The following is a 15,887-nucleotide window of genomic DNA, read 5'->3' on the forward strand; positions in this document are numbered from 1 at the left end:
ATTGCCGGACGCACAGCTTGCATACGATGTAGATATATGCATGCACATATAACCTGATTTGCCGCTGATCGCTGGCAACCGGGATCTAGAAACGATCGCGGTGGTTTCTGCGCCACCGATTACCTGGGCTAGATCGTGAACTGGGCTGGCAGGGCGAGGCCTCTTTCGAATCTAGACTGTCTGGGTTCGGTGGCTAGGTCTTCGAATCGTTGTTCTAAGCTTATGAGGCTGGTGCGCTCCGGATATATTTATATCTGCTGATTGATGCTGTCGCTGTTGTCATGTAAGAGGACAAGTACAATTCCGAACCTGGAGAGATTGCTGCAGGTGTGGGATTGTTGTGGCTTATGTTGTTGTTGTGGCCCGAGGTTCTGTGTCATGCATTTAATCCCTGGAGCTTGGGTCATCATCAGTATGGCTTGACAACGATGAGAGTTAAGAACTGACCTATTGATACGGCCACACCCTTTGTCTGACTCCGATCAGCGATCAGGGGATATCATTGTTGGGGATCTCGCATGCACGGTCAGAACAAGGATGTTCTTTGTTTGTCTGCAAGGAAGGATGTGAGCTGTAGACAAGCAATAGCAAGGTCATCGCTTAGGTGTTCTTCGGTCACAATGAGCGACTTTTGAGGAAGTCTTCAACTGCTACTTGGATCGAATCGGAGTCAGACATGGGGTAGAGAAATCGAGGGCTCATGCCAGGTGCGTGATTACCAAGCACCTTTAAGCTCAGTTGTGTTATCTGCGCCGTGAATCAATCACAACAATCAATTCTGTCCGAGTCGCGGAAGTTGGCATAGCAAACCCTGATCGCAGAGTACTCTCCTGCCTGATCGGATCTACCAAGCAGTAGGGCCAGACCTGGCTGAGACAATAAAACCGAGCTGTTGTGCGCAGGGACGGAGACTGGATCGTGCAGAGATGCCTATACGGAGACTTGGCGCAGAACAACAGTTGGCAGTACCTTAGCTTCGGCTCCGTTCTTGTTGGCTCGGCATTAGTGCAGAAAAGCCACAGGCTGGGATGGGGTGAGTGGATTTGCGCCTCCACTGAACTGTCCACTGTTTTTCTTCATGGCTCATGCGCCTAAAAGAGATTGTACTTTAACGTCGAGTCTGCAGACACCCGGAGGGGTCAAAGACGACACGGCAAATTTGGAGCGGCATGCCATTTCCGTCAATACCTGCATCCTCTATACTCTTTTTGAGCGATAAAATTGGGCTCATCTCATGTCATATCCATTATTGTAACTTAATCTTTCAGGTCCAGTGTCGAGACCGTTGTTTTGAGTCAGACAGTAGCCCTTTCTTACTTCCCCGTTGCCCGGCCGAGGCTACAATTCGAGGATGCCTCTATCCCACTCCACTATCAGTGATGTCTACCCAAGCACCGTCGTAGGCCTGGGTGATCTATTTCTGTTGCCCAGTCGCTTCGGTCTCGACCAGTTTCTGACCCGCTGTGGATCGGCGAAAGTAAACAATATGACAACGCCAACAAGACCACGGCCGTACTGGGTTTGTCTATGTGGATAACAATCTGAGTCTGGATGTTCCCAGCAAGTTTGATTGGTAGAGCATCAATATCGGTGTGCGATGAAAACACAGAATAGAGGCGTCCAGATTGACTACCAAGGTCAGGCCACTCTGCGACCTGTTTTGAGTACTCAATGGTTATAGTTCAAAGGTATTGCTGATCATGGCCAGTCTCATGCACATCGAAAGCAGACGGACCCATTCGAGTCAGCCAATTGGTGAGGTTCCCCGCTCACGGCTGCAAAGAAAACAACCTGAGGCCCGACCGATTGAAGTGAATCATTTCTGTTGCATCGGAATACAGACGGCAATGTTGCACAGAACAGTCTCTGGGGAGGCGGCTGAATCGATCTGGGATGTCATACATACAACAGTTCCACCGCCCCTGTCGTAGGCACGTGGTCATTGCAAGGCTACCACTGTGTAACGGCTAGACTGGTGGTTGGTGGTCACTGAGCTTCAGTAACCGCGTCCTGTGAGGAAGCACTGCCGTATCAGAGTGATGCTCGTCTGGCTGGAACTCTTGGGTTGAAACCAGGAGTGTCGAGACCCTGTCTCGGATCGACCTAGTTCGCTGTAGACCACAGGAGAAACTCTGGACCTGGGATCTGTCGACCAGTAGGTAACCGGCAGTGACTACTGTACTGGACTCATTGACTAGCCGTCTCTGGTCGGAAGTGGGTGGGTTTACACCCAACCACAAAGGGTTTGATGCATGATGTACTGATGGGCGGACAGCTGGACGGAAGCAATGCGCTGCACTGCTTACGCCTCGAGATATGCGATTTGCGTGAAGACGGAGAGGACCAGACTCGAGGGCGAGGCGGCTGGGTGGAGGATGAGTTGCAGGATGAGAGACCAGGAATGAACAGGACAGAGGAATTTCAATACAGCTGAGGAAGTGAGTGACTGAGGAAGTGAGTGACTGAGGAAGTGAGTGGTCATCAGAAGCACACGCGGTTACCGCACGGGGAAGGCGAGCAATCGTGGAGGAGCTGAGCAATCGTCACTCAGTAACGACTCTTGACGAGACGATTACACGTGGATCCTGCCGAAAAATCGCAGGGCGAGGGGTGCGGATCACTCGAGTTTACCATACCAATACGCAAGGGTAATCTTCTCCACCAAACGTCACTCACTCACCTAGTAGTTTGTAAGTTAACTGTGTATGTACTCGAGTACAGTATTTCTATTTTCTTTTCTCATTATTTTGTCTTTTCTTTCCCATGGAAATTGTTCAGTCTATTTTCGGTTCCCCCTTTCTCCTTCACAGCGGATATTTGCCAGAGGATATATAAGAGTCCTTCGATTCTCTCCACTACTGGTAATTATTCCATTGTTGCAGTCTGTTAGATAGAGCACTTTCAAGGTTCCATACTCATAGTTCCGAAAACTGCCTTATCGACTCGATCGATTATCAACCCTGCCCCGCCATCTGATTTAACCTGCGGCCCGCCAAAAGTCAGCCGCTGTCGTCACCCACGGTTGAATCTAATCATCCTTCCATCTCATTCATCCATACTTCGTACTTCACCCCGAGTCACAACAGTCAGTCATCCTTATCTGCCTTCGGTCTCTTCAGGTCATTTTCTTCATCATCACCACACCGCCGTATTACACATGTCTCGCTACGGCGACTACCGTCGCTCCACGGGGACTCTTGACGATGACCGCTACCCGCATGAGCGGCGGGAGCGTCACCACCGTCACCGTTCGCGCGCCCCCTCGGTGCTTGATCGCCCCCGTCGATTTGACGAAAATGAACGTTTCGAATACCGCCTACAAGAACAAGACCGCTACGGCCCCCCTGCACGTCGCCCCGACATTGTGTATCAGGACGATCATCTGATCCATTCATCTGGTCCTTTGGTCGCTTACGATCGCCGTCGTGCGGAGAGCCCTCTGCCTCGACCTCGACTTCTCCGGCGGCAATCCTCCCTAGACACCTTCGATCGGATCCCTGCGCGCAAGTTAGACGAATACTATTACAGTGACCGCCCTCCCAGATTATCTCCAAGCCCGCCACCCCGACGGGGATCTTACCATCGAACCCGCGAACCAGACTACTACGAGGAAATCAGCATTGCGGAAGGAGACTATGGAGAAGAAGAGTACCGGGGCTTTCGCGAACGGAGCGTAGGACGTCCCCGTCGCTCAGCAAGTCGTTTTCGTGAGCGACTGGTGGAGGAAATTGATGTGGAAAAACCGTATCCTCGGAAAGGCAAGACTCGCATGCCCCGCAAGATGGTTCATACCACCGCAATCCGCGAGCTTGGCTACCCGTATGAGGAAGAGGTGTGTATACAGTTCTTTCACACTTCGGACCAATAAAAAGGTCTAGAGTCTATTTTACCGATCGGTAAGCTGACATCTTTGGTCCAAGGGCAAAATGGTTGTCATTCAGCTGGCTCTGTCCAAAGAACAAATCGATGAGGTCATTGGGAGAAGTCGCGAGATCAAGCGCCTGACCGAGAGTAAGTCATCCTTTTCGCCTCGAGTCCGCAGGCAGCAGGCACTAACTGCATGATTTTAAAGCACGCGTTATCCACACCAGCTCGCCATCCCCAGTTCGCGCCCGCCGTCGAGACAGAACTGTGGAGCGAGTTCCGATGGAGGCCTATACCCCTAGAACCAGCCATGACACTCTTATCATCGAGGCGTCTCCGTCGCGGCATCGATCTCATTCGCGCCACCACCACTACCACCACCCCCATGGTGAGCTTTTGGAAAAGAAAGTGACCAGGACTGTATCACGCACCCGAGACATTTCGGTGCATGGACGACCCCGTCGTCGATCGTCACCAGTACGCAGATATGAGCGTTACGAGGAGCAACCTAGCAAGACTCACGCTGGGTCCCTGGCAGTTGTGGTGCGGCCCCGCGATAGTGACGAAGATCTGCGGGAATATGCGCTCGAGCGGCGTGGCAGCGGAGAATATGTCCGAGACACGGAGATCATTGGGGATGGGGTTGCGGAGGAGATTCATGAAGTAAAAAGAGAGCGTAGAGGTACGAAACATATGTTGTTCTATCACCCATTTGGATGCTAATGCCTTTCTAGGTCCAAGTTCCCGCATGATGCGTGCGATGATGGCGACATTGACGTAGTCTGGTTGAGTTGTGGTGATATACCAATTCTTGCTTTTATGACGCTGACTTACGACTTATCGATTACCCTTTCGGTGTTTCTTATCATGACTGTGATCTTCTTTTCCTATTTTGTTCTTCTCTTTGCTTTCGTATTATGTACTATAACAGCTTGACTGCGTTTCTCTGTGTATCATTTGACTAGCCCAGTTTGACGATCGTTTGGCGAAGATACTGATGACTATGCGAGCAACGATGACTATAACCAAACAAACAAATACTTATGACTCATGACTCATGAACATCCAATAAGTGAATTTCAGTAGTCGGAGATTTGATTCTGCATGATCTGCTCCAGCCACCTAAGTGTGCTACTGCAAGCAATTTCTCCCGCCGCCTGCTGCCAACTCATCGCCCTTGGATTGATTGTTCTTCCAACCAAAGCGATTGCCAAGCGGGAACTTGAACTATTCCAGAAGCGTAATTGCCGGCACGAAACCGTGGCGGGGCCAGGCGGTGTCAGACCGACGGAAAGTGGCCTCGACGCTTGCGATCATCTCAAAACACTCTGCCTCTGCAAGCCACAGATAGGCTGTCTTACCTTTTAACAAAAATCTTTGCATCGCGTCTACTGATTATCTACCAGCAGGACTGTACCGACTTTCACCATGGACAAGTTCTCAGCGTTCGGAAAGAATCTCAGGTGAGATAAATGATCGTCCTTCTCCTGAGTGTGGCTTGTGCCAGGAGATGGTAGTGGATTCCGTATCCAGCCTCTTCCCCAGCGGCTGCAGCACGAGCTTGAGCTGCCATTATCGATCGGACATTTACGCTAACATTTCGTTTCAATGGGACATCCAGCGCGAGCTTCTCTCCCTTTGCCCAGCGCACTCAGCAGATGATCCGCGAGCAACTCGGCCAGGCAGAAGACCGGACTCAGCTTCCCGATGAGTACATCGAATTGGAGAAGCGCGTGGATGCGCTGAAGATTGTCCACCAGAAGCTCCTCCAGGTCACGTAAGGGCATCCATATATTCCTCGGTCTTAAGATCTTACGTGCTCACGTACCGACCATCCAGCTCTCAATACTCCAACGAAGCCTACGACTACCCTCCCAACATCCGTGAATCCTTCAACGATCTCGGTCGCACCATCAACGAGAAGGTCTCGCTTCTTTCCCAAGCCTCGTCGCCTGCCGAGGCCCAGGCAGCCCTGGTCGCCCCTCCCTCGGCCAAGCCCCAGCCCAAGACCTTCAACCACGCCATCGCTCGCGCCTCGCTGGCCGGATCCCAGACCCTGGCGCAATCCTCTCACGGCGAGGACCCCCTGGCCACTGCCCTGGAGAAGTATGCGCTCGCCGAGGAAAAGGTGGGCGAGGCCCGTCTGGCCCAGGATGCTCAGATCCAGTCGCGCTTCCTGGCTGGGTGGAACACCACGCTGAACACGAACCTAATGTTCGCGGCTAAGGCGCGCAAGAACGTCGAGAACGCGCGTCTCATGCTGGACTCGGTCAAGGCGGCCAAGAAGGCTCAGGTCAAGGGAGACTGGGACAGTCTGAGCGAGGAGGCTCGCGCCGAGATTGAGCAGGCGGAGGACGAGTTTGTCGGACAGACCGAGGAAGCTGTGAGCGTGATGAAGAATGTATGTGCATATGGTAGTGACTTGACTTGGCGGATGATGGCTGACTATGTACCAGGTTCTCGACACCCCCGAGCCCCTCCGCAACCTGGCCGATTTGATCGCAGCGCAGCTCGAGTTCCACAAGCGGGCCTATGAGATACTCAGCGAGTTGGCCCCTGTCGTGGACGGCTTGCAGGTTGAGCAAGAGGTGAGTGCACGAATTCCGGATGTTATATTCTTGGTGCTTGACTAACGTGCATTTTGACACAGGCTAGCTACCGTAAGAGCCGTGAGGGAGCTTGAAAAGCCGCTCAGATTGTAAATTTCCTTGTCTCATCGTTTGCTTCTGTTGGAATCGCAGCCCCTGTTAATTCAGCCCCTATTTGCTTCTATGACAGTGTTCTATATCCCTCGATAGGTGGTTACATCGACCAGATTGACTACACCTTTTGTATTGTGACTGTAGTTTGGACTGTAGTATATGTCGTTTTCGGCAACGATGTCTGCCTCAGGCCCCAACGGCGGGCCGGCTAGGGCGGTGAGCGGTGAGGTCGGGCGGTGTAGGCTGGCACTTCGCCCAGCTGCCAGCTGCCAGCAAGCAGCAAGCATCACTCTTCGGAGAAGCTCCGCCGATAACTCACCTCTCTGTCGATAACCATCATCATCCTGTCAGTCTGTCGGTCTCTGCCTGCCACGACAACCATTCCTCGCCATTCTTCGCCCCCCAAATTTCTCAATTGCTCATCTCTATCACCAACTCGGCCTTCTAAACCCCTCTCACTCTCCAAGCGTACTTAAGATTCCCGACCTCGCAACAACGATCCATACCCCTCGAACAGTCAAAGTAACCACCAGCACTCCACACCCACAGCGCAATACACAATCCCAGGCCAACCACTCGCCAGCAGCCCTCACCCACAATCAATCTATCTTCAAAAACCACCACGAGACAAAAGGAGAAAAGCACACAGTTAGGCTGGCCCTACGCTGTACGGAACAATAATTGTACTTCCTTCCACCACCACAAAGCGTATCTGCCAATCGGGACCTGGTGCTTACACCCTCGCCACAGACCTTCTCCTCGACCTCCGCAAGACAACTCATATCCGAAGCAATTATAGTCAAGATGGCGAACGGGTAAGTTGCCCCACGGCCATTCGAACCTTTCCCCCAACGGCCACCAAGAGTGTGCGAGGGCAGCAAGCAGGCTTGATTGCCCTTCCATCACATCCAGCATAACCGGAATCCCAAACCGCCCACTAACCCATGCTGCAAAACAACCAGATGGAGCATCATCATCGGCCTCATCGTCGTCGTCATCGCCTCTGTCTTGGCGTGGATCTTCAGCCCCAAGGGCGAGAATCAGACGTATGTTCATCGCACCCTCCCCTCGCCCATGACTCCCCTAAAGAGGGAATGCGATATTTCGGCTTGGGGCGACACCAACACAAAAAAACAAACTAATACTTGAGACAGTGTGTTCAGAAGTACCCTGATCTTATCCTTCGTATGCTGTTATCTGATGTGGGGTATGTCTTTCCCCATGCCCTCATGAGCCGGGCCAGGCCCCTAAAACTGAATACTGACCGGTGACTTTTCTGTTATGTGTAGCGATCACGTTCCTCGCGCAGTGGCATCCGCTCATCACGCCTAAGAGGTCGGATATTCGGCCTGATCGGGTGCCTGAGTAAATCCCTCTTGGACTTGCGATCTTGTTTTTGTGTTGAAGGGGTGTAAGCTCGGGATGTGAGGCCTTTGTATGATGTGTGTCGAGGTGGATCGGCAGGGTGGGTGCCTAGAAGTGTTGGTGATATGCTACGTACGGGCCCGTCTTGGCTTGGTTGGCCGGGAGGGTTGGATGGGATTATACCCCCGTGGATTCTGCAAGGGATTTTCTCATGTTTCTCGAACGTTCTGTATAGTTGGTTTTGTTTGTTGGCACGGGCGAAGGTTGTTTTGAGTTATGCGGATTCGCGAATTGCATCATGATTGTATCCTACATTTTTCTTCTCTTGGGAGGGGGGGAGTTATATGTATGTTGCGTATACGGAGGTGGAGGTAGAGGAGCTAAAAGATAAGCATGGACCTGTGTTGATTCTTCCCGTTAAGCTTAGACTAACTAACTCCGACCAACCCCAAGATCACCCTCTGGACTGACCACCGCGCCACCAACCCCGTCACCGCCAACGCCACGGCCCGCAGATACCCGCATCCCAGCAGGATATACAGTGCCTCGATGTTACTCAGTAGCACAAGATGCGAATCCGCCGCACCCAGGGACAGCAGCGAGCCCATTAACTCGAAGAACTCGGCGAGATAGCCGGTGGGAACAGACTCTGGCAGTGCGCGCATGACACTGTCCAGGAGGGAGGAGGAAAGTGACGACGATGATGATGATAACGATGATGTGGAGGAGGTTTGTGTGGCTGTTGTGATGGCGGCGGTGATTGCTGCGACAGGCGTGAGGATGCTGTCGAGGGCTGTGGGTGAGCCAGTACTGGCACTACTGCCGATTTGATCGATGGCAGAGTGCGAAGCGGTGGTAGTGGTGGTGGTGAAAGCGTTGCCGCTGCCGTCCGGGCCCCAGATGACGAGGAGGATGGGAAATAGCTTCGCGCAGCTGCTGACGAGAAGCGCGGTGCTGATGGCGGTGGGGCTTGCAGGGGAGGGTGGGGGCAACGGCTTGATATTCATTCCCATGGGGATGTTCATGGCCATGTTTTGGGTGAGGGCGGTGGAGGAGCGGCGGAGCGGCGGCGGAGGGGGGGAGTGGGCGGTTGGGGTTTGGGTTTGGGATTCGCTGACTGTCGTGATGGCGCCAGTGGATGCTGTTGTTGCCGCATCTTGGAGAGAAGAAGATGAGCCCTGCGGGATGAGCTTAGGTGGGCTGAGAATCGTTGCAGGGGTGAGTGTGGCAGTCGGGGATAGTTGGGATGCTGGGAAGGACGGTAGCACCGGGGTGGAGGGATGAGAGGCCTCTGTCTCGGTGTGGTTTGTTGTATTGTTCTTCGCGACGTGACCCCGGGGCGTTGGGGCGAGGATCGAGGCAAGGAGACGGATGGTGAGATGATGAGCAAGCGTCGCAAGCGCGTTCAGAGTGAGGAAGAAGAAGTATTGGACGATGACAGGGGCGCGCCAAAGGAAGGTATCGACAATGGAGGGCGATTTCTCAATACGAGCCCAGGTGAGGTAGACATCGAACAGGAGTAGGAGGATCCCGAGACGGATGATGGAGCGCTGAGGACGTCAGTTATTGAGTGATGAAAGTGTTGACAGTGGGCGGGCGGTCTTACATCGAATTGATTGTCATAGCCTCCTAATCGATTGAAGAGCAGATGGCGATATACCTGGTACATTTAGCTTTGGGTTCAATTTGCAGAGCAAGAGCCGCACCTGTGGTTTGATCAGGACAAGATCAATGAAGAGTACGACAAAGTCATATTCGACATATTTGTCGGCGAAGCGCTGGCAGCGCGGACATTGAGTCAAGCGTACTCCTTTACCCAATGATCGGTCATCAGCACGGCTGTAGGTGCTGTACAGATGGGAGACTGGATATGAGCACTCGATGCAGATGGGCATCGTGTCGCTTGTAACTGATCATAAAATCATTGTTGATATAAATGCAACATGCTATGAGGAATGATGGAAGAGAAGAAAAGGAAAGGAGAAAGAGTCGACTCCAATCTCGGCGCGGAGATCAAAGGCGGTGAAGACCTTCTCCGCAGCGGCTGTCCCTGGCCTGTTTACTCCGCATCTCCACTCCAGTTCCAGTTCCTCGTTTCAAGCGACACAACAGCTGGCTAATCACTCTATTGCCTCCTAGTTGCTTTATAACCATTCTCTTCTAATGTTAATTGTTGAGAATCTACTCAGGTCGTCGGAAGCTAAAGCTTACTTCCCACATCCAGGCTCTTGACATACGCCAGGATATCATTCCGACCACTCGCCAACCGTTCTGGGGTTGTCTTGAACAGCCGTGGAACTCCACTTTCCTCATAAGCTGCCCCATCCACAACCATCCATGCGATGCCCCGCGCAGACAAGAAAATCTGCGGCATGCCATGACCACTATAGCCGGCGATTACGAGCTGACCGGGTTTACCTGGCACATGTCCAACATGCGGTAGAGAATCACTGCTATATCCCATCACTACTCAAACATTAGCCCAACGACCGTAGAACGCAACAAGCCGATCACCAAGGGCCTACCTCCTGACCACACACGGTCCGTGTATGCCCCCGTATTCTCCCAGCCGTGGAAGGTACGCTGCATATAGTTGTCAAAATACCGCGTCGCACCGTCCACCACCCTGCCATCATCAGTGTTGTGGTACCAACTGGGAATGTCCTGTTTGTAGAAGGTGGACTTCGCACCGCCCACGATGATACTACCGTCAGGACGTGGGATCAAATAGTCGTAGTCCCAGGCGTTGAAGCGCAGAGTATACGAGCGGTCCATGGCCACAGCAGGCGGGTTCGGAACCACGATCCGACTGCAGAATCCCCGCACAGGGACGATCTTGTCCCTGTACTGCGGTGCGAGGGCAGCGGTGTATGCATTGGTGGCGAAGATGACCGTCTTGGTGCGAATCGAGCCGCGGTCAGTGGTGAGGGTCCATCGTCCCTCAGCATCCGGATCATCGGAGATCTGCCGTACCGGGGTGTTTGTCTGCAGATTCACCCCGGCGGCAATGGCGAGCTTCAGAAGGTGCATGATAAGCTTGTACGGCCAGAGGCGCCCGGTGCGTTGGCTGAAGCACCCCCGAGCTCCTTTAACGCCCGATATCTGCCAAGGTCGGCGGATCTAAGCATGTGCATACATACGGAACATAGGATTGCGATAAACTCACAGCTTCAGCAGCCTCCAGCCCGGTGAATTTCACATCTTCTACAGTCTTCACCCCCTTTGCGACGAGAGAATCATAGCCCGCTTTGACCTTTGCAAGCTGGGCTGGGTCAAAGTGCACATCGCAGACACGGTTGACCTCCATATCGCAATCGATCTTCTCCTTCTCTACCAAAGCTTGCACTGCAAGGACATGTTCCATCTCGAATGCGGCTACTTCGGCCGCCGCCTCGACTCCGTACTCATTGGCCAGGTTGCCGACTCGGCTGTAGACATCGGGCTTGAGATGGCCACCTGTGCAAACCGCGGGGCAGATGGACGCCCCACAAATTAGCGAATGCTCATGATGCAAAGCTACTTCATGAGCGAAGCTTCGTACCGTTGCGTCCGGTAGCCCCCGAGCAAGCCTGCCGTGCTTCAAGAATGACGATGGACGGCTGCCTCTTTCCGCCGGCAGTCGCACGCTCTAAACAATGATAAGCAGTAGATGCGCCGGCGTAGCCAGCTCCGATGACGGCAATGTCGCAGGTTTCAGGTAGAGCGTCGGTGGAACGATGATTGTCTAATGGATCGGGCTCCGACCGCCAGAATGAGGACATGCTATTTCCAGCTGGGAATGGGCTGGTCATGGTGAGAGGATTGGTTTGGGATACCTGAAATATGATGGAACTATGGAAGTGGACAAAGAGTGGAGCGCATGCTCAATTCATAATTATACTCGAGGACCATTACCATATCTAGTAGCGCATACTTAGTGCCCTTGAGAGAAGATAAGGCGCCTGATAGCTATGGGCGCAACTTATAGCATTGGACAAAATCGCCGACAGGTTGCAGCGGGGAAGAATCAAACTAGACATTGCCTCTCTTGCCGGTGAGGGGAAGACGGGAGGGAGTACTACCAGATTACTCCATGTATGGTGTATACAAGGGTGGGAACCGCTTATCTTGAATCGGGCCATCTGTTATCAATGATATTCGGTTCGGCAGTCTATACTTCCCAACACGGCGCGTTCGACGATTCTTCCCACAGATTCACCAAGTCCCAACAATAGAGATAGTTAAAAGTAAAGTGGAGGGGCCCGGAAGGATTGAAATTCGACAAGCTAGAATAGAAGAAGAGATATTTACCTTGCAGCGGAGAAAGGCAGCATCAACCATGCCCCAAGAACCCTCTTGAGCCCTAAGCAGTCGAAACCCGCAATTTAATTCATCCATCATTTTGACAAGGCCGGGTCGACTACAGTAGACAAAGCATGGAGCACTGGCAGAATCACGCCAATTACCGCCCCCCTCACCGCCCACACGGCAGAACCTAACGAACCTCGCAGCAGGAGAACCAGCGCTCCCCACATTCCAGTCCCGAAAAAACAATCCGGAAAACTGTTCAATTTTAGGCGGTAGGCAGCAAATCCCAGCACAAAACCAGCAAACCGCCTACTTCACCGTTCCATCCGGCAGAACCTAACGAACCTCGCCACCGTCCACAGGGATTTGGGAAATGAACAGCTTCCCAAAAACAATCCGGGAAACTGTTCAATTTAGGCGGTGGCAGAAAACAATGTACCAGCGGGTGGGCGGTGGTGGGGTGGGGTGGCAGTACCAGAACCAGCAAGCCGCCCGCCCGGCAGAATCTCGCTAGAATCCCCAGGGCTTTTAGAGATAGGAACAGACGAAACCTGGGAAGCTGTTCAATGACAGAAAAGAGACCTGCTACCGCCTACCTGACCGCCGTATTCGGCAGAAGCTAACGAACCTCGCAGCGACAGATTCCCCAAGTCACCAGAAATCTAGAAAACCAGTCTCCAAAAAACGACCGGGTAGAGTGGTTAATTTGGGCGGTGGCAGAATTGTCCTGCTAAAGCGGCAACCGCCTGCCGGGCACCAAGCGGCGTAGGGGGTCCGCCGCACGCTTCACCGCCTATGCCTACCTGTGGTGGCAGAATTTATCCGTCGGAGGGGCTATCTATACTGTCGCTTTGCGAGGCATGCATACTGGACATGTTACTATGTAGAATCTGCTGGAGGGTCCGCTACTGTTTAGGAATTTCCGGCGCTCAGAACCGGGGACTATGAGGACGCCAGTGGTACTCTAGCAGATCTATTTCATGATCCTTTAATATACCTTCTTACTGATTTGTAGTAGTGGCGTGCAATGCAAGATTCGTAGTTGCATCTATGGATCCTGGGATCCGAGGCCTCAGTGGCTTTGTTCGGTGTAACATTCAAGGTCAAAAACAAATCTACAGCCATCGATATGCATCCTCAAACTGCAGGTTCCTTCCTCTTCTTTCTAAGAAACTCCTCCTGCTCTTTCTGACTCTCTTTCAGATCAAGGAAGAAAGCCAGCCCCGCGAAGCTGGCCAAACTCAACGCAAACAGGAAATAAAATGGCGTGGAGTTATTCCCACTCGGCGAGGCATCAATGATGGCGCTCGACACCAGCGGTCCGATAAAGGAGGAGGTCTTGCCGATGATGCTGAACAGACTAAAGAAGAGGAACTCGTGGCCCCGCGGGGTGACTTCGGAGATCATGATCATGGAGTAGCTGTACCACGGGCAGACAAGGAATCCGTAGTAAACTTGATATACCTAATCCCGGAGACCTTGGTCAGAGAATGTATGGGCGGGACCTCGACAAGGCAGAGAATGTACTTACCCAGATTTCCCAGAGATGGTGAAATCCGAATTTCTGCGTCCAGATGCCAATCATGCCCCAGCCGTCGAGGAGAATAATGGCGATGGCAACAATGTTGAACATGGTTTTGGTGGTCAGGTCGAAGCGTCGCTGAACATACCAGAATGTGTAAATGCCGACGGCCTGGATATGTTGTTAATATTCCAGGTGGCCCAAGCATGTATGCATGATATGAGGGGGTACGAACCTGGGCGGCGATACCAGCCAGCAAGACATATGTCAGTTCAAGAGAGTTGTACGACACAATGTTGTTTTGCAGAGTGGAGATAACTGTCACGGTGGTGTTCAGTGAATCGCCGAGGAGGAAGTAACCTAGGAGTGCACTGCAGTTAGCCAGGCACGTTCATTTCGAAGGTGCAGGAAAACATACCAACGAGATAGATCAGGCTCTGCTTCAACGTCCAGATATCCTTCAGCGCACGGACAAGCTGCTTCAATCCAGCAATAATGATATTGTTTCCCTCCGGATCCTGACCCGGCCGGCGCTTCTCCAGCACGAACCATGGTATCGACACCAGCAGCCAAACGCCACTGGCAAAGGCAATCAGAACGCTCAAGCCCCAGTTGTTGTTCGCTTCGCTCGCATTGACGTGCAAGGCGAACATGATGCCCACAATGATGGCGAGGATGACCAGCTCACTGACCGACTGCACGTAGAAGGCCACATTGGACAGCTGGGTGCGCTTCATCGAGTCCGCATGGTCATACTCCTCCCTCGAGATGCGGCCCGCGGAATATTCATCCGCCGCATCGCGCATCTCGACCGTGTTCCTGGCGAGGCCCGGGAACGCCGCCGTCCAGAAGGTGAGTGTCGTTTGGTACGCGATCAGCCCGACGATGTACAATCCCACGCCGACGCTCCATTTTTCCGCCTCGTGGACCGCCAGCCACGCAAAGCCGATCGCCCACGCGATGATCGACAGCACGATCAGGATGTTCGGCCGCCAGTTCCCAAAGTCGGCGAAACTGCCGATGGCCAAGAACACGACCACCTGGATCGCAAACGAGATGCCGTTGCAGAGAAGGACGATACTATTGACCGACCGCTGACGGCCGGCGAAATTCAACGTTCCCCGATTGCCTGCGGCTTGCGATAAGAGATTCTGGAACGCCGTTGGGGCAAAGTCTGCAATTGTGGATTGCTGTTAGCCTGACGACCTGAGAGTGATCTTTTTTCTTGCCGATGATACCGATCCTCATGCAGATGCCGTTTGCAGCAACAATTGGGGAAGAAAGTCTCACTGAACAAGGATAACCCATTGTTACCGATATAGTAACTAAAAGATGGTCGGAAGTATCTGTTTAGCAATTATTCCGCCAGGAGATCATACTCCACGCACGCATAATAGGCCCAAATCTCCCATCTTGTCGTGCGATATTGAGCGTCGAAGGAATCGGGTGCTCGCTGCTGCTCCTGTTCGCCGCTGCTGTCCGTAGGACTGTCTTGTAGCTCGTGAACACTGTCAACATTGATCGGCTTCAGCCCATGTTTCAAAGAGGAATCTTCAACGGGAACACCTGTTGAAGCCATTGCCATTCTTTTTTTCCCTCCCCTTCTGCTTTTTTCGGTTTTCAAAATTCAAGACGTTGAGATTTGGTTTTTCAATGCGCTAAAGGGTAGTGCGCACTGCAGAACATTTATACGGGCGATTGACTGGCTGGAGGGGCTGGAACCCCGCGTCTAAGATCGTCAAGCGTGATAAGAGCAGATAAGGTGATTGGTACGGTTGATGGTAACGAGTAAGTCAACAAGAGACACGGGGGATTTTAAGTGGGTTCTTGGTGTCGTGCGTGGGTTTTTTTTTCCCTTTCGTGGCCAACGAACAGAATAGGCTGGGAGGCAATTTGACTGCAGGCGTGCTGAAGTAGCAGATCAATTGAGCGTAACAAGCATTGGAAAGAAAGGTCTGCACTGATCGAAGGCACTAATGATATTTCGTCGGTTCAGTTGTCCTTCGCCATCGCAGAATTTGTCAAGGAGCAGGGATGGATGCAGTGGTTACATTGTGGTGGACGCTCATGCACAAACAATTCCGTTTTCAGGCAGCCGCTCCCCCGGGTCTTCACAGCTGCATACATCCATCTAGTACCACCTGGTC

At 52.6% G+C, this 15,887-nt stretch overlaps 4 protein-coding genes across 4 annotated transcripts; 2 read left to right on the forward strand and 2 right to left on the reverse strand.

The window, feature by feature from the left end:
* The first annotated feature begins 2,746 nt into the window (after positions 1-2,746).
* On the forward strand, positions 2,747-6,691 carry BO72DRAFT_412846 (BAR domain-containing protein). Its single transcript, XM_040942488.1, has 8 exons — positions 2,747-3,832; positions 3,921-4,011; positions 4,073-4,559; positions 5,274-5,327; positions 5,486-5,641; positions 5,704-6,265; positions 6,321-6,452; positions 6,515-6,691. The coding sequence occupies exons 1-8, from the start codon at positions 3,158-3,160 to the stop codon at positions 6,545-6,547; spliced, it is 2,190 nt and encodes a 729-aa protein (XP_040797354.1). The 5' UTR covers positions 2,747-3,157; the 3' UTR covers positions 6,548-6,691.
* A 444-nt stretch (positions 6,692-7,135) lies between these two features.
* On the forward strand, positions 7,136-8,323 carry BO72DRAFT_451878 (V-type proton ATPase subunit E). Its single transcript, XM_040945599.1, has 4 exons — positions 7,136-7,381; positions 7,529-7,612; positions 7,721-7,773; positions 7,856-8,323. The coding sequence occupies exons 1-4, from the start codon at positions 7,371-7,373 to the stop codon at positions 7,933-7,935; spliced, it is 228 nt and encodes a 75-aa protein (XP_040797355.1). The 5' UTR covers positions 7,136-7,370; the 3' UTR covers positions 7,936-8,323.
* An 11-nt stretch (positions 8,324-8,334) lies between these two features.
* BO72DRAFT_480339 (sterol homeostasis protein ARV1) lies at positions 8,335-11,916 on the reverse strand. The gene is made up of 7 exons (XM_040947628.1): positions 11,473-11,916; positions 11,098-11,387; positions 10,457-11,033; positions 10,165-10,397; positions 9,638-9,709; positions 9,538-9,591; positions 8,335-9,481 (listed from the first exon to the last, which is right to left on the reverse strand). The coding sequence occupies exons 1-7, from the start codon at positions 11,720-11,722 to the stop codon at positions 8,360-8,362; spliced, it is 2,598 nt and encodes an 865-aa protein (XP_040797356.1). The 5' UTR covers positions 11,723-11,916; the 3' UTR covers positions 8,335-8,359.
* Positions 11,917-13,283: 1,367 nt separating this feature from the next.
* On the reverse strand, positions 13,284-15,486 carry BO72DRAFT_451881 (MFS transporter). The gene is made up of 6 exons (XM_040945600.1): positions 15,129-15,486; positions 15,031-15,065; positions 14,159-14,914; positions 13,976-14,100; positions 13,750-13,911; positions 13,284-13,682 (listed from the first exon to the last, which is right to left on the reverse strand). Exons 1-6 carry the CDS (start codon positions 15,323-15,325, stop codon positions 13,356-13,358), a joined length of 1,602 nt encoding a protein of 533 aa, XP_040797357.1. The 5' UTR covers positions 15,326-15,486; the 3' UTR covers positions 13,284-13,355.
* Between the last annotated feature and the right edge of the window lie 401 nt (positions 15,487-15,887).

Source organism: Aspergillus fijiensis (assembly GCF_003184825.1).
Source record: "Aspergillus fijiensis CBS 313.89 unplaced genomic scaffold BO72scaffold_61, whole genome shotgun sequence".
NCBI classification, from domain to species: domain Eukaryota; kingdom Fungi; phylum Ascomycota; class Eurotiomycetes; order Eurotiales; family Aspergillaceae; genus Aspergillus; species Aspergillus fijiensis.

Excerpts from the sequence above, each read along its gene's own strand:
- BO72DRAFT_412846 (XM_040942488.1), top strand. The coding sequence starts at position 3,158 with ATGTCTCGCTACGGCGACTACCGTCGCTCCACGGGGACTCTTGACGAT. Across the intron at positions 6,266-6,320 it reads CTGTGAGCGTGATGAAGAAT|GTTCTCGACACCCCCGAGCC; the intron begins GTATGTGCATAT and ends ACTATGTACCAG. Across the intron at positions 6,453-6,514 it reads GCTTGCAGGTTGAGCAAGAG|GCTAGCTACCGTAAGAGCCG; the intron begins GTGAGTGCACGA and ends ATTTTGACACAG.
- BO72DRAFT_451881 (XM_040945600.1), bottom strand. The coding sequence starts at position 15,325 with ATGGCAATGGCTTCAACAGGTGTTCCCGTTGAAGATTCCTCTTTGAAA. Across the intron at positions 15,066-15,128 it reads GAGATTTGGGCCTATTATGC|TTACTATATCGGTAACAATG; the intron begins GTGCGTGGAGTA and ends ACCATCTTTTAG. Across the intron at positions 14,915-15,030 it reads CAATGGGTTATCCTTGTTCA|ACTTTGCCCCAACGGCGTTC; the intron begins GTGAGACTTTCT and ends CCACAATTGCAG.
- BO72DRAFT_451878 (XM_040945599.1), top strand. Across the intron at positions 7,613-7,720 it reads CCCAAGGGCGAGAATCAGAC|TGTGTTCAGAAGTACCCTGA; the intron begins GTATGTTCATCG and ends TACTTGAGACAG. Across the intron at positions 7,774-7,855 it reads ATGCTGTTATCTGATGTGGG|CGATCACGTTCCTCGCGCAG; the intron begins GTATGTCTTTCC and ends TGTTATGTGTAG.
- BO72DRAFT_480339 (XM_040947628.1), bottom strand. The coding sequence starts at position 11,722 with ATGACCAGCCCATTCCCAGCTGGAAATAGCATGTCCTCATTCTGGCGG. Across the intron at positions 11,388-11,472 it reads GGGGGCTACCGGACGCAACG|GTGGCCATCTCAAGCCCGAT; the intron begins GTACGAAGCTTC and ends CGGTTTGCACAG. Across the intron at positions 9,592-9,637 it reads TTGTCCTGATCAAACCACAG|GTATATCGCCATCTGCTCTT; the intron begins GTGCGGCTCTTG and ends TAAATGTACCAG.